This window comes from Bufo bufo, chromosome 6, assembly GCF_905171765.1.
Source record: "Bufo bufo chromosome 6, aBufBuf1.1, whole genome shotgun sequence".
NCBI classification, from domain to species: Eukaryota; Metazoa; Chordata; class Amphibia; order Anura; family Bufonidae; genus Bufo; species Bufo bufo.
The window spans coordinates 349542904-349562217 of NC_053394.1; the positions used below are offsets into that span (position 1 = coordinate 349542904).

Here is a 19314-nt window from a genome sequence, read left to right on the forward strand (position 1 = left end):
AACATCTTTGCATAGTGTTTGCTTACAGACATAAATTGATAAGCTATTAATTTGCTTTGCTTAATTTGCTTGCCTTGTGAAATTTGGTTGTGGCATTCCCAAGAAAAAAGTCCTTTATTCTTTTGCAAATGAGAGATTCAGAGCACCAAGGGGCATGGCCAGCACTGGAAAACTGAGAAGCTGTGGTGCACTGAGGAATTAGGCTTCACCCTTCGGTGAACTGAAGCCCTCAGTGCATAAAGAATAAAAACCAATGCTCCACTCAAATGTGGGAACACAGGGTCCCCATTCTCATGATCTGTGGTGGTCCTAGCAGTTGAGCTCTCACCCATCAGACAGTATTGTTTGTTAGAAAATCCCTTTAAATTTTGCCTTAGTTATTTTCTGTACAATATTGCCATATTTTATGCCATAAAACTTAACCTTATGACACATTTAGACACTCCTACAAGATTTCTTATATATCTCTACTGGCTCCAGAACAAAGAGGCAGAGGAAGCAGCCACACCTGGCCCCCATGTCTGAGCGGATACAAAAGTCCCAGTGTCCCACATGAAGACACTTTTATATATGGCACATAGTAGATGGGGTGTGCGATATCTTTCCAAAATGTAGTCACTCAGAGATGAAATTTTAAGGATAGGCCATTAATATCACATCAACGGGGGGTCTGACATCCCACACTACCACCAATCCGCTATTACAAGTCTCCCCATTGCGTAGTGGATGGAGATGGAAACTGGTCACTTCAACGGAAGTAGTGCTGCGGTTACCAGCTCCATTACTACTCAATGGACCAAATTGTGTAATTCCTATCCTGAGCATAGGCCATCAATATCCAAATCCAGGACAATACCTTTAAGGGAGAGGGTTGCTTGCTGTTTGTTACAAGGTCCCCTTGTGCCAATTTTGCATTGGTGCCCAGGAGCTTCAAACTCAATTTTGCTTGGGAAAAAAAAAGCTCACCTAATTGTAGAAATGTGAATTTATGGTGTCAAATTCAATGACTGAAGGAGCTTTAAACTTGTATGTTCTCTTAATCTATTACATTGTGCAGCGGCATTTTTCCTAAGCAGTCTTTTTCTTTTGTTTCCTTTTAACTTTATTTTTTACTAATTATAATAGAACTGTATTCTATAGCATTCCTTTATATATCACTGCAGAGCTCTTTATGCTATAAATTTACAGCCACATTGATGCACTAACCCATTGCTTCTCAAACTGTTAGGTGCACCCCAGTGGTTGATAAGACTCAGTCGGGGAGACAGTTTTCAAAGGAGTGACCATATGTTGATCTCTAATGCTTGTATAGGTCTTCCTCTTGGAGCGTAGGCTTTTCCCTCTCTGATTTAGCAACACAATCTAAATGTTATATTAAGTTCTGGGTACAAATCAAAGATCAGTTGATCAATAATCTTAATTTGGCCCTGGACTTCGACTTCTAGTGAGGTCCAGGCACCACCATGTTCTAACCAGTTTGGCCCCAGTCGAAATGGTTTGTGAAGCTCTTTACTAACTCTACGATATATCTTCATTGTATTGTCTTTTAATTGTGCCGATACAATATATTTCATTATAATTTGCAATATCCAATTATCAGTAGACTGCTAATGAAATATGATTTATAACTTGCCACTATAGCCAACGAAAGAAGACAGAACCGTAGCTGGACAGGAGCCTTGTGTGGTGAGCAGAAAAATGATGAGTAATGTAACCTATTTCCAATTTGTAGGATAACATTTCTCGATCATTCACAGATGAGACGTTGAAAAGATTCATTATGAAGGTTGTTTCAGGTTTCGATTTGTTTTAGTATGCTGCTACTGACTGCAGAGCAATCCTGTTTAGTTGTTAGAGTTCCATGATGATAGTTTATGGTGGTGATAGTGACGAGAAGGTCAATAACAAGTAATGATGTGGTGATAACGATGAAGACTTATATGGTGATGTTTAATGCTGAAACTCTGGTTAAAGAGAATCCCTCTCCAAACAGACCTCATCAGTAAGATGCGAGAATACACTCAAAGACCTGATAAAGCCGGGTTCATACAGTGCAGCTTCTTTAGTGTCTTTTTTTATCAAAACAAATGTTGATTTAAAAAAGAAACACTCTCTCAGCGAGGGTATGGCCAAACATAGCGGAATTTGGTATTTTTAACAAATTTCATCCACACATTGCAGATGTTTTCTGCAAGAAAATACACACCTAACTTGTGCAGCAGATTTTAAATCTGCAGCATGTCAATTTATGTTGTGGATTTCTTCCACCCATTACAACAAAAAAGGTGAAATTTCCTGAAATCCATTTTTCTCCACTGAAATCTGAAGCAAAATCCCTGTATTTTGGTGTTGAATTTGCGCTGTGATTTTGGCTGGATACACTGAGGGTTTTTTGTTGCTACGCTTGGCTGTACCCTTAGCGCTCATTCACACGACCGTATGAATGAGTCTACATCTGTTCTGCAATTTTGCGTAATGAGTGCGGATCCATTCATTTCAATGGGGTTGCAAAAGTTGCGGACAGCACACCGTATGCGGTCGGCATCAATTGTTCCATTCCACGGGCCCACAAAAAATATAGAGCAAGTCTACAGCACACCACATTCTTGTATACTACAGAGTCCGGTAAAAAGAAAACGTACTTTTTTTACAATGGTAACAAAAAAAGTATACTTTGTACAATGTAACTCTATGGTGAATGGACGCCACTGTATGGCAGCAGTCTGAGGCATCCATTTTTATATTTTTTGTATACATTAAATAGATGGAAAAACATGATATGAACCCAGCCTTTCTTGGTTGACTTGCCTCATGGGGTATTCGTTGGGGTTCTCTTTATCATTAGGGAGATAAAAAAATAAGCATGAGTATTGGATGCCAGGCGACACTACTCTTGGTTTCTAGGAAGAGTATATATATGCAAATCACATATCTCAATTCGGCTGTCATGAGATTAACATTCTTTTCTGTTTTGGAAGAAAAGCTAATTTGAATATTTTTCCCAGAAAGCCAAAGGTATGAAAATTAGCTTGCCTGACAAAACAGGAAAAGAGGGTATATCCTATCTAATGCCAGAAGAGATAAGGTTGCTAAAGGTCTGTTTTTGCTATACTGGTGATCAGTGGCGTTGCTAGGGCTGGTGTCACCCGGTGCGGTAGAAAATGGTGTCAGAGCAGTCAGAGCCTGGTCTCGGGAGGGGCACTTCCAGATTATTTTCTGTCCGCCGCCACAAAACAATGGTGCTTATAGAACAGACTACACAGTGTAGAGGTATACTGTATATTGTGTGGCACAGTGTATGTTATATGTGTATAACATAAACATATTTCACATGAAAACTTACAATTACTTGGCTTGGCCCTTGGGGATCTCGGACACCACTTCCACACTTTGGCCGGGGGCTCGGCGGAGCTGATGTTGTGCTTTATCCTAATGAGAAAGATTTTATAATAAGGATTTGGAGAAGAGGCAGAGGGATAGCAGAGCAGAGAGAGGCTGCTACTAGGGGGTCATACCATGGGGGAGTAATAAAGCCCACCATAATGCCCCCCCATTAGAAATAATTATCCTTATAATGTGACAGTGCAAAAATACCCCCTTGTAATGCCCCCAGTTGAGCTAATGTCCCCATAGTGCCCCAATAATGTCCCAGTATAAAATACCCCTATATAGTGCCCCCAGTAAATTCCCCCATAGTGATCCTCTCCCCCCTTCCTGCTAGTGCCCCCCATAATGTACCAGTATAAAATGCCCCATATATAGTGCCCCAGTAGATGCCCTCAGTGTCCGGCCTCTGATAGGCTGCCGGCCTAGTGTCCCCCATAATGCCCCCTAATAATGTGCCAGTAAGTGTCCCCATAGATGCCCCCCATCATGTGCCAGTAACAAGTGCCTCTCCCCCCCACATGTCCCAGGATCATAGTGCCATCTCCCCCCAATGTGCCAGTATCAAGTGCCTCTCTCCTTCCCACCCCCCATGTGCCAGTATCATAGTGCCAAACCCCCCATGTGCCAGTATCAAGTACCTCTCTCTTCCCCCCATGTCCCAGTATCATAGTGCCATCTCCCCCCCCCCCAAAAAAGTGCCAGTATCAAGTGCCTCTCTCCCCCCATGTGCCAGTATCATAGTGCCAAACCCACCCATGTGCCAGTATCAAGTGCCAAACCCACCCATGTGCCAGTATCAAGTGCCAACCCCCCCCCCACGTGCACCCCCCCACGTGCCAGTATCAAGTGCCTCTCTCCTCCCCCCCATGTCCCAGTATCATAGTGCCAACCCCCCCATGTACCAGTATCAAGTGCCTCTCTCCTCCCCCCCATGTCCCAGTATCATAGTGCCATCTCCCCCCCCAAAGTGCCAGCATCAAGTGCCTCTCTCCTCCCCCCCATGTCCCAGTATCATAGTGCCATCCCCCCCCATGTGCCAGTATAAAGTGCCTCTCTCCTTCCCCCCATGTGCCAGTATCATAGTGCCAAACCCCCCTCCCCCCCATGTGCCAGTATCAGGTGCCAACCCCCCTACCCCTTATGTGCCAGTAATAGGTGCCTCTCTCCTTCCCCATGTGCCAGTATCATAGTGCCAACCCCCCCATGTGCCAGTATCAGGTGCCAACCCCCCTCCCCCCATGGCAGTAACAGTCGGGTATTAATAAAAAAAATAAACACTTATACTTACCTCCATGTCAGCGATGCGATGCATCCTCTTCCTGTGTCCGGCGCTGTATGTCCATATATAGTCAGTACTTGTATTTCAGAAAAGTTTCTGCTGGGATTCGAACCCACGACCTTCTGTATCAGAGGCAAAGCACTTACCCACACAGCCATAAGAGCTGCATTGCCACTGACTGAAAAAATATGAGACTTCTACTGTTATAGCTGGCTAAGTGTACATCTATACACATGACAGCTGCCATAACACACCCAGCACTGCTATATCTCTATATGACAGCTGTCCCAGCACACTCTGCCCTGCTATATCTCTATATATGATAGCTGCCCCAGCACACCAGCTCTACTATATCTCTATATATGACAGCTGCCCCAGCACACCCAGCTCTGCTACATCTATATATCTCTAAGTATTGCTATACAGTAGATAGATATATAGAGATATAGCAGAGCTGAGTGTGCTGGGGAAGCTGTCATGTGTATAGATGTAGCAGAGCTGGGTGTGTTTGGGCAGCTGTCATGTGTATTAGATGTAGCAGAGCTGGGTGTGCTGGGGCAGCTATCATATATAGAGATATAGCAGAGCTGAGTGTGCTGGGGAAGCTGTCATGTGTATAGATGTAGCAGAGCTGGGTGTGTTTGGGCAGCTGTCATGTGTATTAGATGTAGCAGAGCTGGGTGTGCTGGGGCAGCTATCATATATAGAGATATAGCAGAGCTGAGTGTGCTGGGACAGCTGTCATATAGAGATATAGCAGTTCTGGGTGTGTTAGGGCAGCTGTCATGTGTATAGATGTACACTTAGCCAGCTATAACAGTAGAAGTTAATATTTTTTCAGTCAGATGCTGGTGGCACCCCCATCACTGGTGCGGCCCGCACCCCCCTTGCAACGCCACTGCTGGTGATGTATGCTTAGGTGAAGAGAGCAGCAAGTAGATAAACAGTAAGAAGAAGACAATATAAGCGCTGCATTATATTTACACAGCAAATTGGCAGCAAATTGTAGAGTCACAGAGGCGTATAACTGGAATCCCTTAGTCACAAAGTGATCTCTGCCAGCCCGTCCACCTCACACTTGATTGACATTCCCTTAGCTTCCTGATGTCAGGCCAAGTTCCTCCAAAATTTTAACATTGTGCTTCCACCTTGTTCACATGCACAGTGAGCTGAGGTGCCTACACCTCAACTTAAATAGCTTACTGAGCAAGAAGGAAGCACAATGTCAAAGTGCAGATTTCAGAGGAACTTGCGCTGATGTCAGGAGGCTATGGGAATGTCAATCAGAGTGAGGTGGATGGGCTGGCAGTGGTGACTCTGTGAATCGTGAATCCTAGTTCCGCAGTGATGTCAGTTTAGGGTAAAATATAAACTTTTATTTCAGCAAAATGGCATTATGGTTAGTTTCAAGAAAACTAAGTTTGAAAACGGTGTAATGTGCCGAGCAGCGACGTGCCATTTGCTGCACAACCCGATGACACGGTCCCTTTAACGTAGTTAGCGAAACCCACTTTTCAAAAGTGAAGTTAGAGGCATAAAATCACAACAGTTTGCAAAACTGGCTTTGCGCAAAATTTCTGAGTTAGATTAATAACTATATGCCTAAGCGTTTTTTTTTTTTTTAAAAGGTTGTAAAGTCAGTAGAAAGGAATATTTAAGGAATAAAAAATTCAGTGCAGATGTTGACCATATATTTGTTGTTTGTGCGGATATAAGAGTTTATATACTAGGCTTATTTGGTGGGGTATAAGTCTATCAAGTGGTAAGGTCTGTTTAGTAATAATAAGTAAGGTACACATTATACTGAAAAGATATATATATACAGTATATAGGTTTTTGAGGACTTGTCCTGATAATAGGCTCTGAAATATGAAATCAGTATACCAGTAAAACGGCCACCAAAATTTCTGATCAATAGATGTCTATTTGGAAAATTGGTTTTGCAATAAAATATAATGTAATTCTCCTCCTTATTGCATTTGGACGAGTACACAGGCTCATTTATCATTTGACATCATCTTAGTCAATGTCTGGTAGACTTTATTGGCCCAAGCAAGCAAGACACTGACTATGTTGTATCTTTCCATTGCCATGGACTTTATTTTCAGCGTTTAGATCTTTATGGAACATATTTATTCCTTTCCATTATGTTGATAGATCACTTAGGCTACTTTCACATTCGCGTTTGGTGCGGATCCGTCATTGATCTGCCCAGACGGATTCGTTTAGATAATACAAACGTCTGCATCCGTTCAGAACGGATCCGTTTGTATTGAAAGTCAATGAGGAAGGATCCCAGATTATTAATTAGTTGTGTAGGGTTCTATTATTGGAAATTAAACTATTGTGTGAGGTCTTTAATGAGAATTACTGCAAATTACTTGGGCATTACATGGTGGTATTATATGGGCTGTATATGGCAGTATTATCTTAGCATTATATGATGGTGTGGCCTATGTTGACTAAAATTACAAGAAAATGATGATAAATATTCGAATATTATTTAATAAAAAATACACAAACACATCATACCGTTTGGTGCATCTACGGAGGTGGTACTTGTAAATCCCACTCACCTTATGTCGTTGGGCTAGGGGCACGACATCCCAAAAGGCCCAAGAAGTAGGTGAAGGGTAGCTGCCGGAAAAGAAAAGAAATCCAGAACCAAAGTCTTCATAGGGAGCAAAAAAGAGGGAAACATGTACCCGCCCTGCGTCCCAGAAAACATTTCAAGGTGCTGACGTCTCATCAGTTCTATTTATTAAATGTGTTTAAAAACAACGCGTTTTGGGACTGGACTAGTCCTTTCCTCACATAATATATACTGAAATGCCAAGTATAACAGCCTTTTTATATATATATATATATATATATATATATATATATATATATATATATATAAATATTATAAGGGATCGTCTCTTATTCGGGGGTCATTCTCACAATGATCTTCATCAACCACAGGGTTAGGGGCCATACATTGCTTTTATTTGGCACCTCAGCAAAACCAAAACAAACAATACAAATAAAACACCTGCCCGGCCGGGCTCTAACTAAACATGAGGACTCCCTACCTCACTGAAAGCCCCTTTCACACACGGGAAGAACATGCAGATTTTCCCAGCCTAACAATCCAGCACTTCCAGGCTGTAACAAAGTCCAGTACCTTTTGGGGGATTGTGGCCCAGAGGTCCTCCTGACTCTGGCCTAGCGACCGTCGATTCCAAGACCTTGCGGAGTCCCCCAAAGTTCAGGCTAACACCTAGCCCCGTGGCCCCTCAGCCAACTCGGCTGAGCCCACCTGTACAGAGCCTTCCCAGGCCTCTGCTGCACACAGACTTTTCCTCCTCCTAACAGCCTGGACTGGGCTCTTATCCCAGACTGATTGTTCCACCTGGTTTGGCCTCTGACCTGCTGATTGACAGCGAAGAAATGGAAACTCCTGCCATATCTCTCCCCTAGCAGCCGTGAGGCCTGTCACTGCCTCACAATATATATATATATATATACGCACACAAAAATGTCTACATGGTATTACCCGCCCATAGAGGGGTTAAGGGTCACTTAGGCGTAAAGGTCCCAAATAGCTTTTTTTTTTAAAGTTACATAAAACCATATTTCTGCACATAAAAATACAGGGAGTGCAGAATTATTAGGCAAGTTGTATTTTTGAGGATTAATTTTATTATTGAACAACAACCATGTTCTCAATGAACCCAAAAAACTCATTAATATCAAAGCTGAATATTTTTGGAAGTAGTTTTTAGTTTGTTTTTAGTTTTAGCTATTTTAGGGGGATATCTGTGTGTGCAGGTGACTATTACTGTGCATAATTATTAGGCAACTTAACAAAAAACAAATATATACCCATTTCAATTATTTATTTTTACCAGTGAAACCAATATAACATCTCAACATTCACAAATATACATTTCTGACATTCAAAAACAAAACAAAAACAAATCAGTGACCAATATAGCCACCTTTCTTTGCAAGGACACTCAAAAGCCTGCCATCCATGGATTCTGTCAGTGTTTTGATCTGTTCACCATCAACATTGCGTGCAGCAGCAACCACAGCCTCCCAGACACTGTTCAGAGAGGTGTACTGTTTTCCCTCCTTGTAAATCTCACATTTGATGATGGACCACAGGTTCTCAATGGGGTTCAGATCAGGTGAACAAGGAGGCCATGTCATTAGATTTTCTTCTTTTATACCCTTTCTTGCCAGCCACGCTGTGGAGTACTTGGACGCGTGTGATGGAGCATTGTCCTGCATGAAAATCATGTTTTTCTTGAAGGATGCAGACTTCTTCCTGTACCACTGCTTGAAGAAGGTGTCTTCCAGAAACTGGCAGTAGGACTGGGAGTTGAGCTTGACTCCATCCTCAACCCGAAAAGGCCCCACAAGCTCATCTTTGATGATACCAGCCCAAACCAGTACTCCACCTCCACCTTGCTGGCATCTGAGTCGGACTGGAGCTCTCTGCCCTTTACCAATCCAGCCACGGGCCCATCCATCTGGCCCATCAAGACTCACTCTCATTTCATCAGTCCATAAAACCTTAGAAAAATCAGTCTTGAGATATTTCTTGGCCCAGTCTTGACGTTTCAGCTTGTGTGTCTTGTTCAGTGGTGGTCGTCTTTCAGCCTTTCTTACCTTGGCCATGTCTCTGAGTATTGCACACCTTGTGCTTTTGGGCACTCCAGTGATGTTGCAGCTCTGAAATATGGCCAAACTGGTGGCAAGTGGCATCTTGGCAGCTGCACGCTTGACTTTTCTCAGTTCATGGGCAGTTATTTTGCGCCTTGGTTTTTCCACACGCTTCTTGCGACCCTGTTGACTATTTTGAATGAAACGCTTGATTGTTCGATGATCACGCTTCAGAAGCTTTGCAATTTTAAGAGTGCTGCATCCCTCTGCAAGATATCTCACTATTTTTGACTTTTCTGAGCCTGTAAAGTCCTTCTTTTGATCCATTTTGCCAAAGGAAAGGAAGTTGCCTAATAATTATGCACACCTAATATAGGGTGTTGATGTCATTAGACCACACCCCTTCTCATTACAGAGATGCACATCACCTAATATGCTTAATTGGTAGTAGGCTTTCGAGCCTATACAGCTTGGAGTAAGACAACATGCATAAAGAGGATGATGTGGTCAAAATACTCATTTGCCTAATAATTCTGCACGCAGTGTATGGTAGATAAATAAATAGTATATAAATGGTAAAAAGTCCACAACCTGTAAATGCATATAAAATGTAATCAAATAAATGAAATCAGTGGATTAATTGCATTCCTGAGCTGGCATAGAGAGGAGAAGAGGTTGGTTTGCATCGTCTGGATATACAGGGCAATAGGTGACCTGTTGTCTCTTGATCCATCAGTGGTAGCAGGGGAACAACACTGATGCCCTGGTTAGAATTGGTATAGTAGAGTTGATGGCAGGATTGCTATGTGCTACTACCCAGCGTGTTTTTGTCATGGAAACACAAGACTACGGGCTCCTGTTAGGACCAAAAAGCAGGAGAGCACATGCCAGTGGATCCAGCGCTCACAGGTGGAACAGAACTGGGCTACTTTATATGTATTAAAATAAAGTAGATGTTTGATCTCAGCTATGATTAATGTGAGGAATCTTGCTTTTATGGAAGATGAGTTTTATAGGAATAAATATAAAAAGATGAAAATTGGGAAATCGATGACATACCGAATGTAATTGTTTATAGTATATAGTATATACAGTACAGACCAAAAGTTTGGACACACCTTCTCATTCAAAGAGTTTTCTTTATTTTCATGACTATGAAAATTGTAGATTCACACTGAAGGCATCAAAACTATGAATTAACACATGTGGAATTATATACATAACAAACAAGTGTGAAACAACTGAAAATGTCATATTCTAGGTTCTTCAAAGTAGCCACCTTTTGCTTTGATTACTGCTTTGCACACTCTTGGCATTCTCTTGATGAGCTTCAAGAGGTAGTCCCCTGAAATGGTTTTCACTTCACAGGTGTGCCCTGTCAGATTTAATAAGTGGGATTTCTTGCCTTATAAATGGGGTTGGGACCATCAGTTGCGTTGAGGAGAAGTCAGGTGGATACACAGCTGATAGTCCTACTGAATAGACAGTCCCTTAAAAAAAAGTTACTTTTTTTTTTTTTACAATGGAACTCTATGGTGAACAGATGCCACTATGGAAGCAGTAGGAATACCTTCAGAATTCAGTTTGTGATAGAGCATGCCACAGTTTTCCATTTCCATATCAATGTGTGAGTGTTCTGTGTAATGTCAGAGGCACAGGAAGGTGCAGTATACGTCCATAGTAACCTATGGGTGCCATATTATGGATCTGTACAAATTGAACTCATAGCACAGCCAATGGTATGAGCCTTAAGAGGTTTCCGACATGATGAATCCATCACACTGTGTCAAGGGCAATTTCTCATTTCCCTGCTTCCACTTTTAGGACTGGTCCCCTATTTATAGCAGGTCCAAGAAGGCAACTTAATTCCTTTTCATGACTGGCATAACCAACGTTCTTTCCAAGTTTCTGCTTTATTACTGAAGTCAGACTCTTTAGTCAATGCTATGTTTTACAGCTGTATTTCTAGCTAAGCATTGTTGCATTTTCCCTGAGGTGATATGAAAAATGGAGCTTGAACAGCAATGCAATAGCAAATTCCTACCATAAATACTGTAGATTGGATATTTTTTGCTATATTCCTGCACTGAAAGGTTTGCAGACGCCCCCAAGTGTTTTGTTCCACGCACATATGTTGTTAGAAGTGGCCGCGCTGCCGTTCTTTATAGCAGGGATCTGCAACCTCTGGCACTTCAGCTGTTCAGAAACTACAACTCCCAAAATGCTTCATTCACTCCTGTGGGAGTTACAAGAACATCCAAGCATGTTTGCATGCTGGAAGTTGTAGTTTCACAGCAGCGGGAGTGTCAAAGGTTGCTGATCCCTGCTTTATAGGGTATGTTTACCAGTGAACACTACCATACAGTTTATACACAGATATAATCTAAATTAAAAGTTGAACTTTTTTTAAAACGTGGCTTTCGTCATCTTGCACAGATCATAAGTTCCAGCCTTCATTTTTTTAGAGCCTTGCACTGTATTTGCAATTCTGCTAGTTGCTATTAGAAACAGTCAACACGCTTGTCACCAGAAACATCTCTAACATCTAAATTGAACTGAGTTCTTCCTACTTCATGTCTCCTCATGAACTCCATTCCTACAGAGATTCAGCTGATGACCATATTAAACTGTATTCAGGATCATAATGCCTGACAAGCAGAGCAGAGAGAAGGATGAGGCAGCTCTTTAGCTCAGCGTTGTGAAGTAACTTCTCCTCCTGTGTGATTAGGACGGGTTTTAAATGCACTAATAGGACGGCAGCCATTTTATTTTTCTTAATGATTGTTCCCTAGACACAATGAGCCATTATATCTAATGAAAGGTATTTGGGAATATATTTATAATAAAGTAATATTTAAGTATTTTCATTTTTGCAATTGCCGGAGAATCCCTTTAAGATCTGCTTGCATCATTCACACATAAATGTTTTTGGAGGTTACAAAACTGGAGATGTGTTAGATAATCTAGTGATCATAATGGCGGATATTTTACTGGGCTGCCTGTTAGTCACCATATTAGGAACACTACAGTCAGGCTTCCCAAACCTGAAATGGCTGCTTACAGACAAAATGGAAAGACGATAGAAGATAGACACACCTGGCCTCATTTATCTACTGGAAAACAAGGCATTGAACATGTAGAGGTTCAACCTGTCATATATATATTGGCAATATCTGCAAAAAAAGAATCTTATTCTGACAGCATACCCTTAAAAGTATCAGGAAGCCACTATAAATTGAACAGAAGGACAGGATGCACAATGCTAGTCATCGGGGAATAACGAGAAGAATGGGGACAACATCAGAAAAATTGTTAGCAAATCATGTCTACTTAGTTATCTGTCCTATTGCATTAGAAGTTCACAATTGATACTCTGTTCATCAAGATTAGAGCACGGTGGTTTCTTCTTTATATACATGATGTTGTTATATTTGTGCTGGGAGACGTCTTCACCAGGGCCGGCCTTAGGTGTCCAGGCGCCCTGTGCGAGCTAACCTTGTGGCGCCCCCCCCCCCCCAAAAAAAAACAAAAAAACACTGCTTGTTGCTGGCATCATGGCATAGGCTGGCTGACTATCCAACCAAGTAGTTACCAGCCCGCACACCCCAAAGGCCGGTGTAATGTCATACTTCCCTACTTCGTGAGATTTCCCTACCCTCGTCACTTCCGGTCGCACCGGACATGACGTGAGGAGGTGTGCAGCGCCGCGCAGGCGCACAATGACAGGTTAGGGAAGTTTCACAGCAGAGTGCGCATGCGCCAGAAGTCTCGCCGGCGGTTAGGGTAGGGAAAAACTATGGGCCAGTGCGCAGGCGCAGTGATCGGATGGATGTTCTCAGCTGGACACCGGCCGACACTGCGCATGCACCGGGAGCCTCACCAGCGGTTAGGGAAGGGAAAAATTATGTACGGGTCAGTGCTTTTTCCCTACCCTAACCGCTGGTGAGGCTCCCAGCGCATGCGCAGTGTCGGCCGGTGTCCTGCTGAGAACATCCATCCGATCACCGCACCTGTGCACTGGCCCATAATTTTTCCCTACCCTAACCGCCGGCGAGGCTCCCAGCGCATGCGCACTCTGCTGTGAAATTTCCCTAACCCGTCATTGTGCGCAGTGCGCCCCCCCAATATAATAAACATTGGTGGCGCAGTGCGCCCCTCCCAACACTCCAGTATAATAAACATTGGTGGCGCAGTGCGCCCCCCCCAACACCCCAGTATAATAAACATTGGTGGCGCAGTGCGCCCCCCCAACACCCCAGTATAATAAACATTGGTGGCGCAGTGCGCCCCCCCCCAATATAATAAACATTGGCGCAGTGCGCCCCCCCCAATATAATAAACATTGGTGGCGCAGTGCGCCCCCCGAACACCCCAGTATAATAAACATTGGTGGCGCAGTGCGCCCCCCCAACACCCCAGTATAATAAACATTGGTGGCGCAGTGCGCCCCCCCATCACCCCAGCATAATAAACATTGGTGGCGCAGTGCGCCCCCCCAACACCCCAGTATAATAAACATTGGTGGCGCAGTGCGCCCCCCCAACACCCCAGTATAATAAACATTGGTGGCGCAGTGCGCCCCCCCATCACCCCAGTATAATAAACATTGGTGGCGCAGTGCGCCCCCCCATCACACCAGTATAATAAACATTGGTGGCGCAGTGCGCCCCCCCTCAATATAATAAACATTGGTGGCGCAGTGGGCCCCCCCTCAATATAATAAACATTGGTGGCGCAGTGGGCCCCCCCTCAATATAATAAACATTGGTGGCGCAGTGCTCCCCCCCTCAATATAATAATCATTGGTGGCGCAGTGGGCAGTGCCAATGAGGGTTAAAAAATAAAAATAATAATTAACTCACCTCCTCCAATTGATCGTCTTCTGTTCTTTCTTCATGACCTGTCAAAGGACCTGTGGTGACATCACTGTTAACATCACATGATCCATCACCATGGTAATGGATCATGTGATGAGCTCAGTGACGTCACCACAGGTCTTGAAGAAAACAGGAGACCGGCAGCTACGCGATCATCTGGAGGAGGTGAGTTAAAAAAAATTTATTATTTTTTAACCCTCACTGGCACTTCCCACTGAGCCACCAATGTTTCTTATACTGGGGTGTTTGGGGGGGGAAAGCGCACTGCCTACCAACGTTTCTTATACTGGGGTGTTGGGGGGGGGGCGCACTGTGCCACAAACGTTTCTTATACTGGGAGGGGGGGCGCACTGCCTACCAACGTTTCTTATACTGGGGTGTTGGGGGGGGGGCGCACTGTGCCACAAACGTTTCTTATACAAAAACAGGAGGCGGGTGCCGGAATCAAATAGCCGGCACCCGACCTCTGTGACAGGGAGCTGCGATCAGCTACAATTAACCCCTCAGGTACCGCACCTGAAGGGTTAACTCAACTGCAGCTGATTGCAGCTCCCTGTCACAGAGGTCGGGTGCCGGCTATTTGATTCCAGCACCCGCCTCCTGTATTTGTATTCAGGTCAGTTATCTTCATTGGTGGCGCAGTGGCCACAGCCCCTCCCCTCCTCCTCCTGTCTCTCTTCTTATTGGCAGCGGCGGGGGCAGCAGGCAGGTCAGACAGGGGAGGGGGAGATGGAGGGGGCGCCCCGAGGGAGAACACAAGTACAGCCTCGCCTGCCGCAGATTACATTGCGAGCTGTCGGCCGCCCAGCGCCCCTGTTACTATGGCGCCCTGTGCGGCCGCACAGCCCGCACACCCCAAAGGCCGGCCCTGGTCTTCACACTTTTACAGCCTTCTTGCCTGTTAGTAGTCTGAAGATTCCCATAGTCTGTCTTCAGAGCATGACCTCCTGCACTAGCGCTCCCCTGTAGGCATCTAAAGTTAGCCGTGCGGTGCCATTATTTATCCCATCTTTTGCAATATTAATTTTCTTCAAGAGATATGGTTTGAGGTCTTGACCTGTTATCACTCTGTAGTTTTTTTTATATCATTAAACAATAGTTAATTTTAATTATTGGAGGAGACTATTATAGGCGTGCAGGGAGATCGAATATTCCTGTGATGGAGATCATTTCATGACTTATGATCTTTGTTTGGTCTTCAGGAGATGGAAATCCCAAGGAAAGCTCCCCATTCATTAACAGCTCAGAAATGGACACAGGAAAAAACATGGCCCTGTTTGAGGTAAGTCGGAACTTAGAGAAGGCAAAAGGATGATAGTCAATTTCAACGACAATCAATTTGGGCTCATGGGAGGAAATATTTTCTTCCTCACTCTAGATGGCAGCTGAATAATTTTTCTGGGTATATGAAATTCTGTGGTAATTATAGCCCTAATTATAACTCTTTGATTGAAACCTAACATAACATTAGTCATGGGATAAATGTATACCACTTTTCGAAATGCTGTAATTGTACTTGCCTTAAAGGGATATTCCAAGATTTGAATATTGATGGGCTATTCTCAGCATAGGCCATCAATATATGTACAGCAGGGGTCTGACACACCACACACCTGACGATCAGCTGTTTCATTGTACACTGAATTGAGCAGCACTGTGGTTACCAGCTGCATATACCACACAATGGACAGAGCTGTTTTCTCTAACTTTCATCTTTTCTGTTTTTATTTAATGATAGATAATGTAACTTAAATGTAATCATCATCTTTTCAATTTTTTTTTATTCAATGTCATGTTTGTAGGAAGAAATGGACACAAGTCCAATGGTCTCTTCGCTTCTCAGTGGCTTGGCCAATTACACAAACCTGACCCAAGGAGTGCGAGAGCATGAAGAAGCTGAAAACAATGAAGGGGCAAAGAAGAAGCCTATTCAGGTAAGACCTTAGAAAAGACAACTATCATATCCATAGGTTTTTTTCTGGATATACGTCAAGTGTTAACTGTAAGTTCTCCATCCAGAAGTCTATTTAGATAACTTTTTTTTAAATTGAAATTTATTAAAGGAAAACCACCTAAATCTATACAGCGAAATGTAAGGATATCAATTTTTATTTCATCAGATTCCATGAGATACAATAAAGCAAGCTACAAATTTTAGCAACATACTTTAGTGATCTGGAAAAGATAGGCCACAAGGGGTTAGCTAATTTTAGCTGCAGAGAAATTAGAAGGTTCTGGCCTTCAAGTAAGCCTCCCTTTGTGACTATTGACCTGCAATGTCCAGGAACAATAAATTTGTAAAAAAAAACAATGGCCTTCTATGCGGCTGTTCATTTAGTGTACCGTCGTAAAGCTATAGGATGCATAATATACAGTGCATATTTTGAAGCAGCTAAAAAGCAGATAGCAAATGATCATTAGACATAACTTGATGTTGTTAAATTAATTAAAGCCATTATTATCTGGCAACAGCATGTCCATTACCCAAGCTTTATAAAGTTGTCAGCCTCTGTGAATGAAATAATGAAATGATAATTTATCCCGTACCGACAAAGAAGCAGTATTACCAAATCACAAGGACTGTGGTATTCAAAAAGTTTGCGAATGGTCAGAAAAATATTCTTAAGGCCCTTTTACACTAGCCGAGGATCGGGGCAATTATCGGAAATGGGCCTTTGTAGGAACGGTCATTCCCAATAATTGCCATGTGTAAAGGTGCTGTTAATCACTCGATGAATAAACAAACACGCGTTCATAAGAGGATCACATCTTCTATGTGGCACATAAAATCATCTTTTGTTGGCAGAACCCTGTCCTGTGTAAACAAGGATGAGCGGACAGAAAATAATGGAGAAAAACAATCAAAGCAATAGTCATTTATCACAATATAGTGGACAAATTGCCGGGAACGGTAATTATTAGGAACTTTCAGTTGATTCCCGATAATTGCCTGTTCATCCGCTCATGTAAAAGGGCCTTTAGGGTTCAGTAAAGAGGGCCAATCTCCAGGTCCAAAACTGGATTATTTTCTGCTTTGCTATATAGTGCAGGGAAGAAACCACTCTCACTAGTGGTTTGTTTAATCCCAAGCAAAACTCAACTGTACTAGAAGTTCCAATCGCCGGCACTTGCCTGTCTTCCGCAAGTCATGCATGTTGTCTTCGTGAGTCAACTACTTGGAGTAGGAAAACACTGCCCTAAAATACTGAGACATAGGGCCGGCATACACATTAGTGTATTGTAGTATATTGTCAGCTGAACCTGTTGAGAACAGCAGGTTGTGTCAACAGTCTATTGTGTCTAGGGAGCTCCAGAATCTCCCCCAACAGATGATGTTGGGGTAGAAAAGGATTGGGCAAAGTGAATATATTGCCTGATCCTTTTATTCTCCCCCCACTAAATACACATAAATGTTCAGCCAAACTGAACATAGATGTGTATGGGGTAGTTAGGTGGTAGTCAGGAAAGATAGCTGTCGGCCAAACGACAGCTATTGAATGTGTATGGCCGGCTGAGTGCTCATCTAACATAGTCAATTCAAGAGTTGCCAAACAGAATTTTTCTTTTTTCTAGACAATCACAGACACCCAACATTTTTGTGGACAAATTGGAAAACCAGATTGAATGATTACATATATATATAAGTAATACATGTCTAAAGCTCAGTATAATGCAATATACTGATATGAATGCATTAGCAGTATTTAGTGTGAGCCATAAAATGATGATAATTATAATCACAATGACTAGTGAAAGTACCACTAGTCTCAAATAAAACATGGACACAACTATTTTTTTTCCACAGATGCTGAAAAAAGTATGCTGTTTTTACAGACTGTCCAGAAATTTCTGGACAGTTGGCAACCCTGCTTAATACTTAAACCTTCTCCTATATGTCGGCAAATACCTCGGGAGAAATAGTTTTCTCTCTGTTCAGTGAGTTTCAACTTCCATTGTCCTTACATACTAAATAGTGTAGTAGACCAAAGAAAAGTATAATCTTGGACCTGATATCCGGAATAGCAAAGCATTGTGTATTAGTAGTTGTGTGTTATGGTTGTATTTGTAATTTATTTGCATTGTATCTAAAGAGTATAATTCTATAATTGTCCCATTTAATAAAACTAGCCAGGTCTATCGTTCCAATCTCTTACTGGATGCATCCTGAAAAATCTATCATTTTGGAAGCTAAGTTATATCAACCTAATTGCTATTGTTTTCCCCTAAAAAAAAGCAATGGTTTAATAAGACTAAAGAATTCCCATCATTTTGACTGTAGCATTGTCTAGTCAAAGGAGACCAATTTTTTTTAAATCTGCCAGTAACAAGGAAACCTTACATCAAAGATGAAAATTAATTCAGAGTTCTAAGAGAAATGATAAACCTTACCCAGGAACCTCATGAGAATACCGTGGTCATTAGAAGACAAGCTGTAGTGTTGAGTTAATAGCCACATGGAGTGAACCGCTAGACAAACATAAAACCCCTGAAGGACTTCTCATCTGAAATGGATTAGCTTGTCTGACGGTTTCTTTAATATCGCTGTTAACAACACGAGTAACACTTGGATTTTACCAACTACATTTTCTGTTGTGTTTTGGGAGGTCCCTGCCTATTATTTAAATATTTCTTGTTATTTATCCACTGCCTTGATGCTGAATAAAAGAATGGGAGATATATTGTATATGATGCCTTCACAGTACTATAGATCAACAAAAATATATGGAGTAATAATTGTCTACACTTTATAGTAGTAGTGTGCCCATTCTCAGTGCTGTACACAAAACTCATAATGGACCATCAGAACTTCCCCAAATGTATACCTTTATTAAACGTATAGGGGGATCAGCACATTGATGACCTCTTCATCAGGATAGGTCATTAGTATCAGATTGGTGGCATCGAGGTAAATAGGGAATAGGCCCCAGCACCAGCTCAAGCATTGTAGTACCTTTAAATGGTTGATCCATGGTGGTGCTAAGAGTCAGACTGCTACTGATTTGATATTGATATCCTGTCCTAAAGTTAGGCCATCCATATGCTGTTCCAGGAAAATACCTTCGAAGTGTACCTCCAGTTATAATTAAGTTTTCATAAATAAATAGTACAGGTGCATAT

The 19314-nt window shown here is 42.5% G+C and overlaps 1 protein-coding gene across 1 annotated transcript in view; it reads left to right on the forward strand.

Annotated features, from left to right (window-relative positions):
• SLC12A5 (solute carrier family 12 member 5) overlaps positions 1-19314 on the forward strand; it is a 92023-nt gene that overhangs the window by 14080 nt on the left and 58629 nt on the right. The window contains exons 2-3 of the mRNA XM_040435082.1: positions 15399-15478; positions 15999-16130. Coding sequence (XP_040291016.1) covers positions 15399-15478; positions 15999-16130 — 212 coding nt within the window. The remainder of the gene's footprint in view (positions 1-15398; positions 15479-15998; positions 16131-19314) is intronic.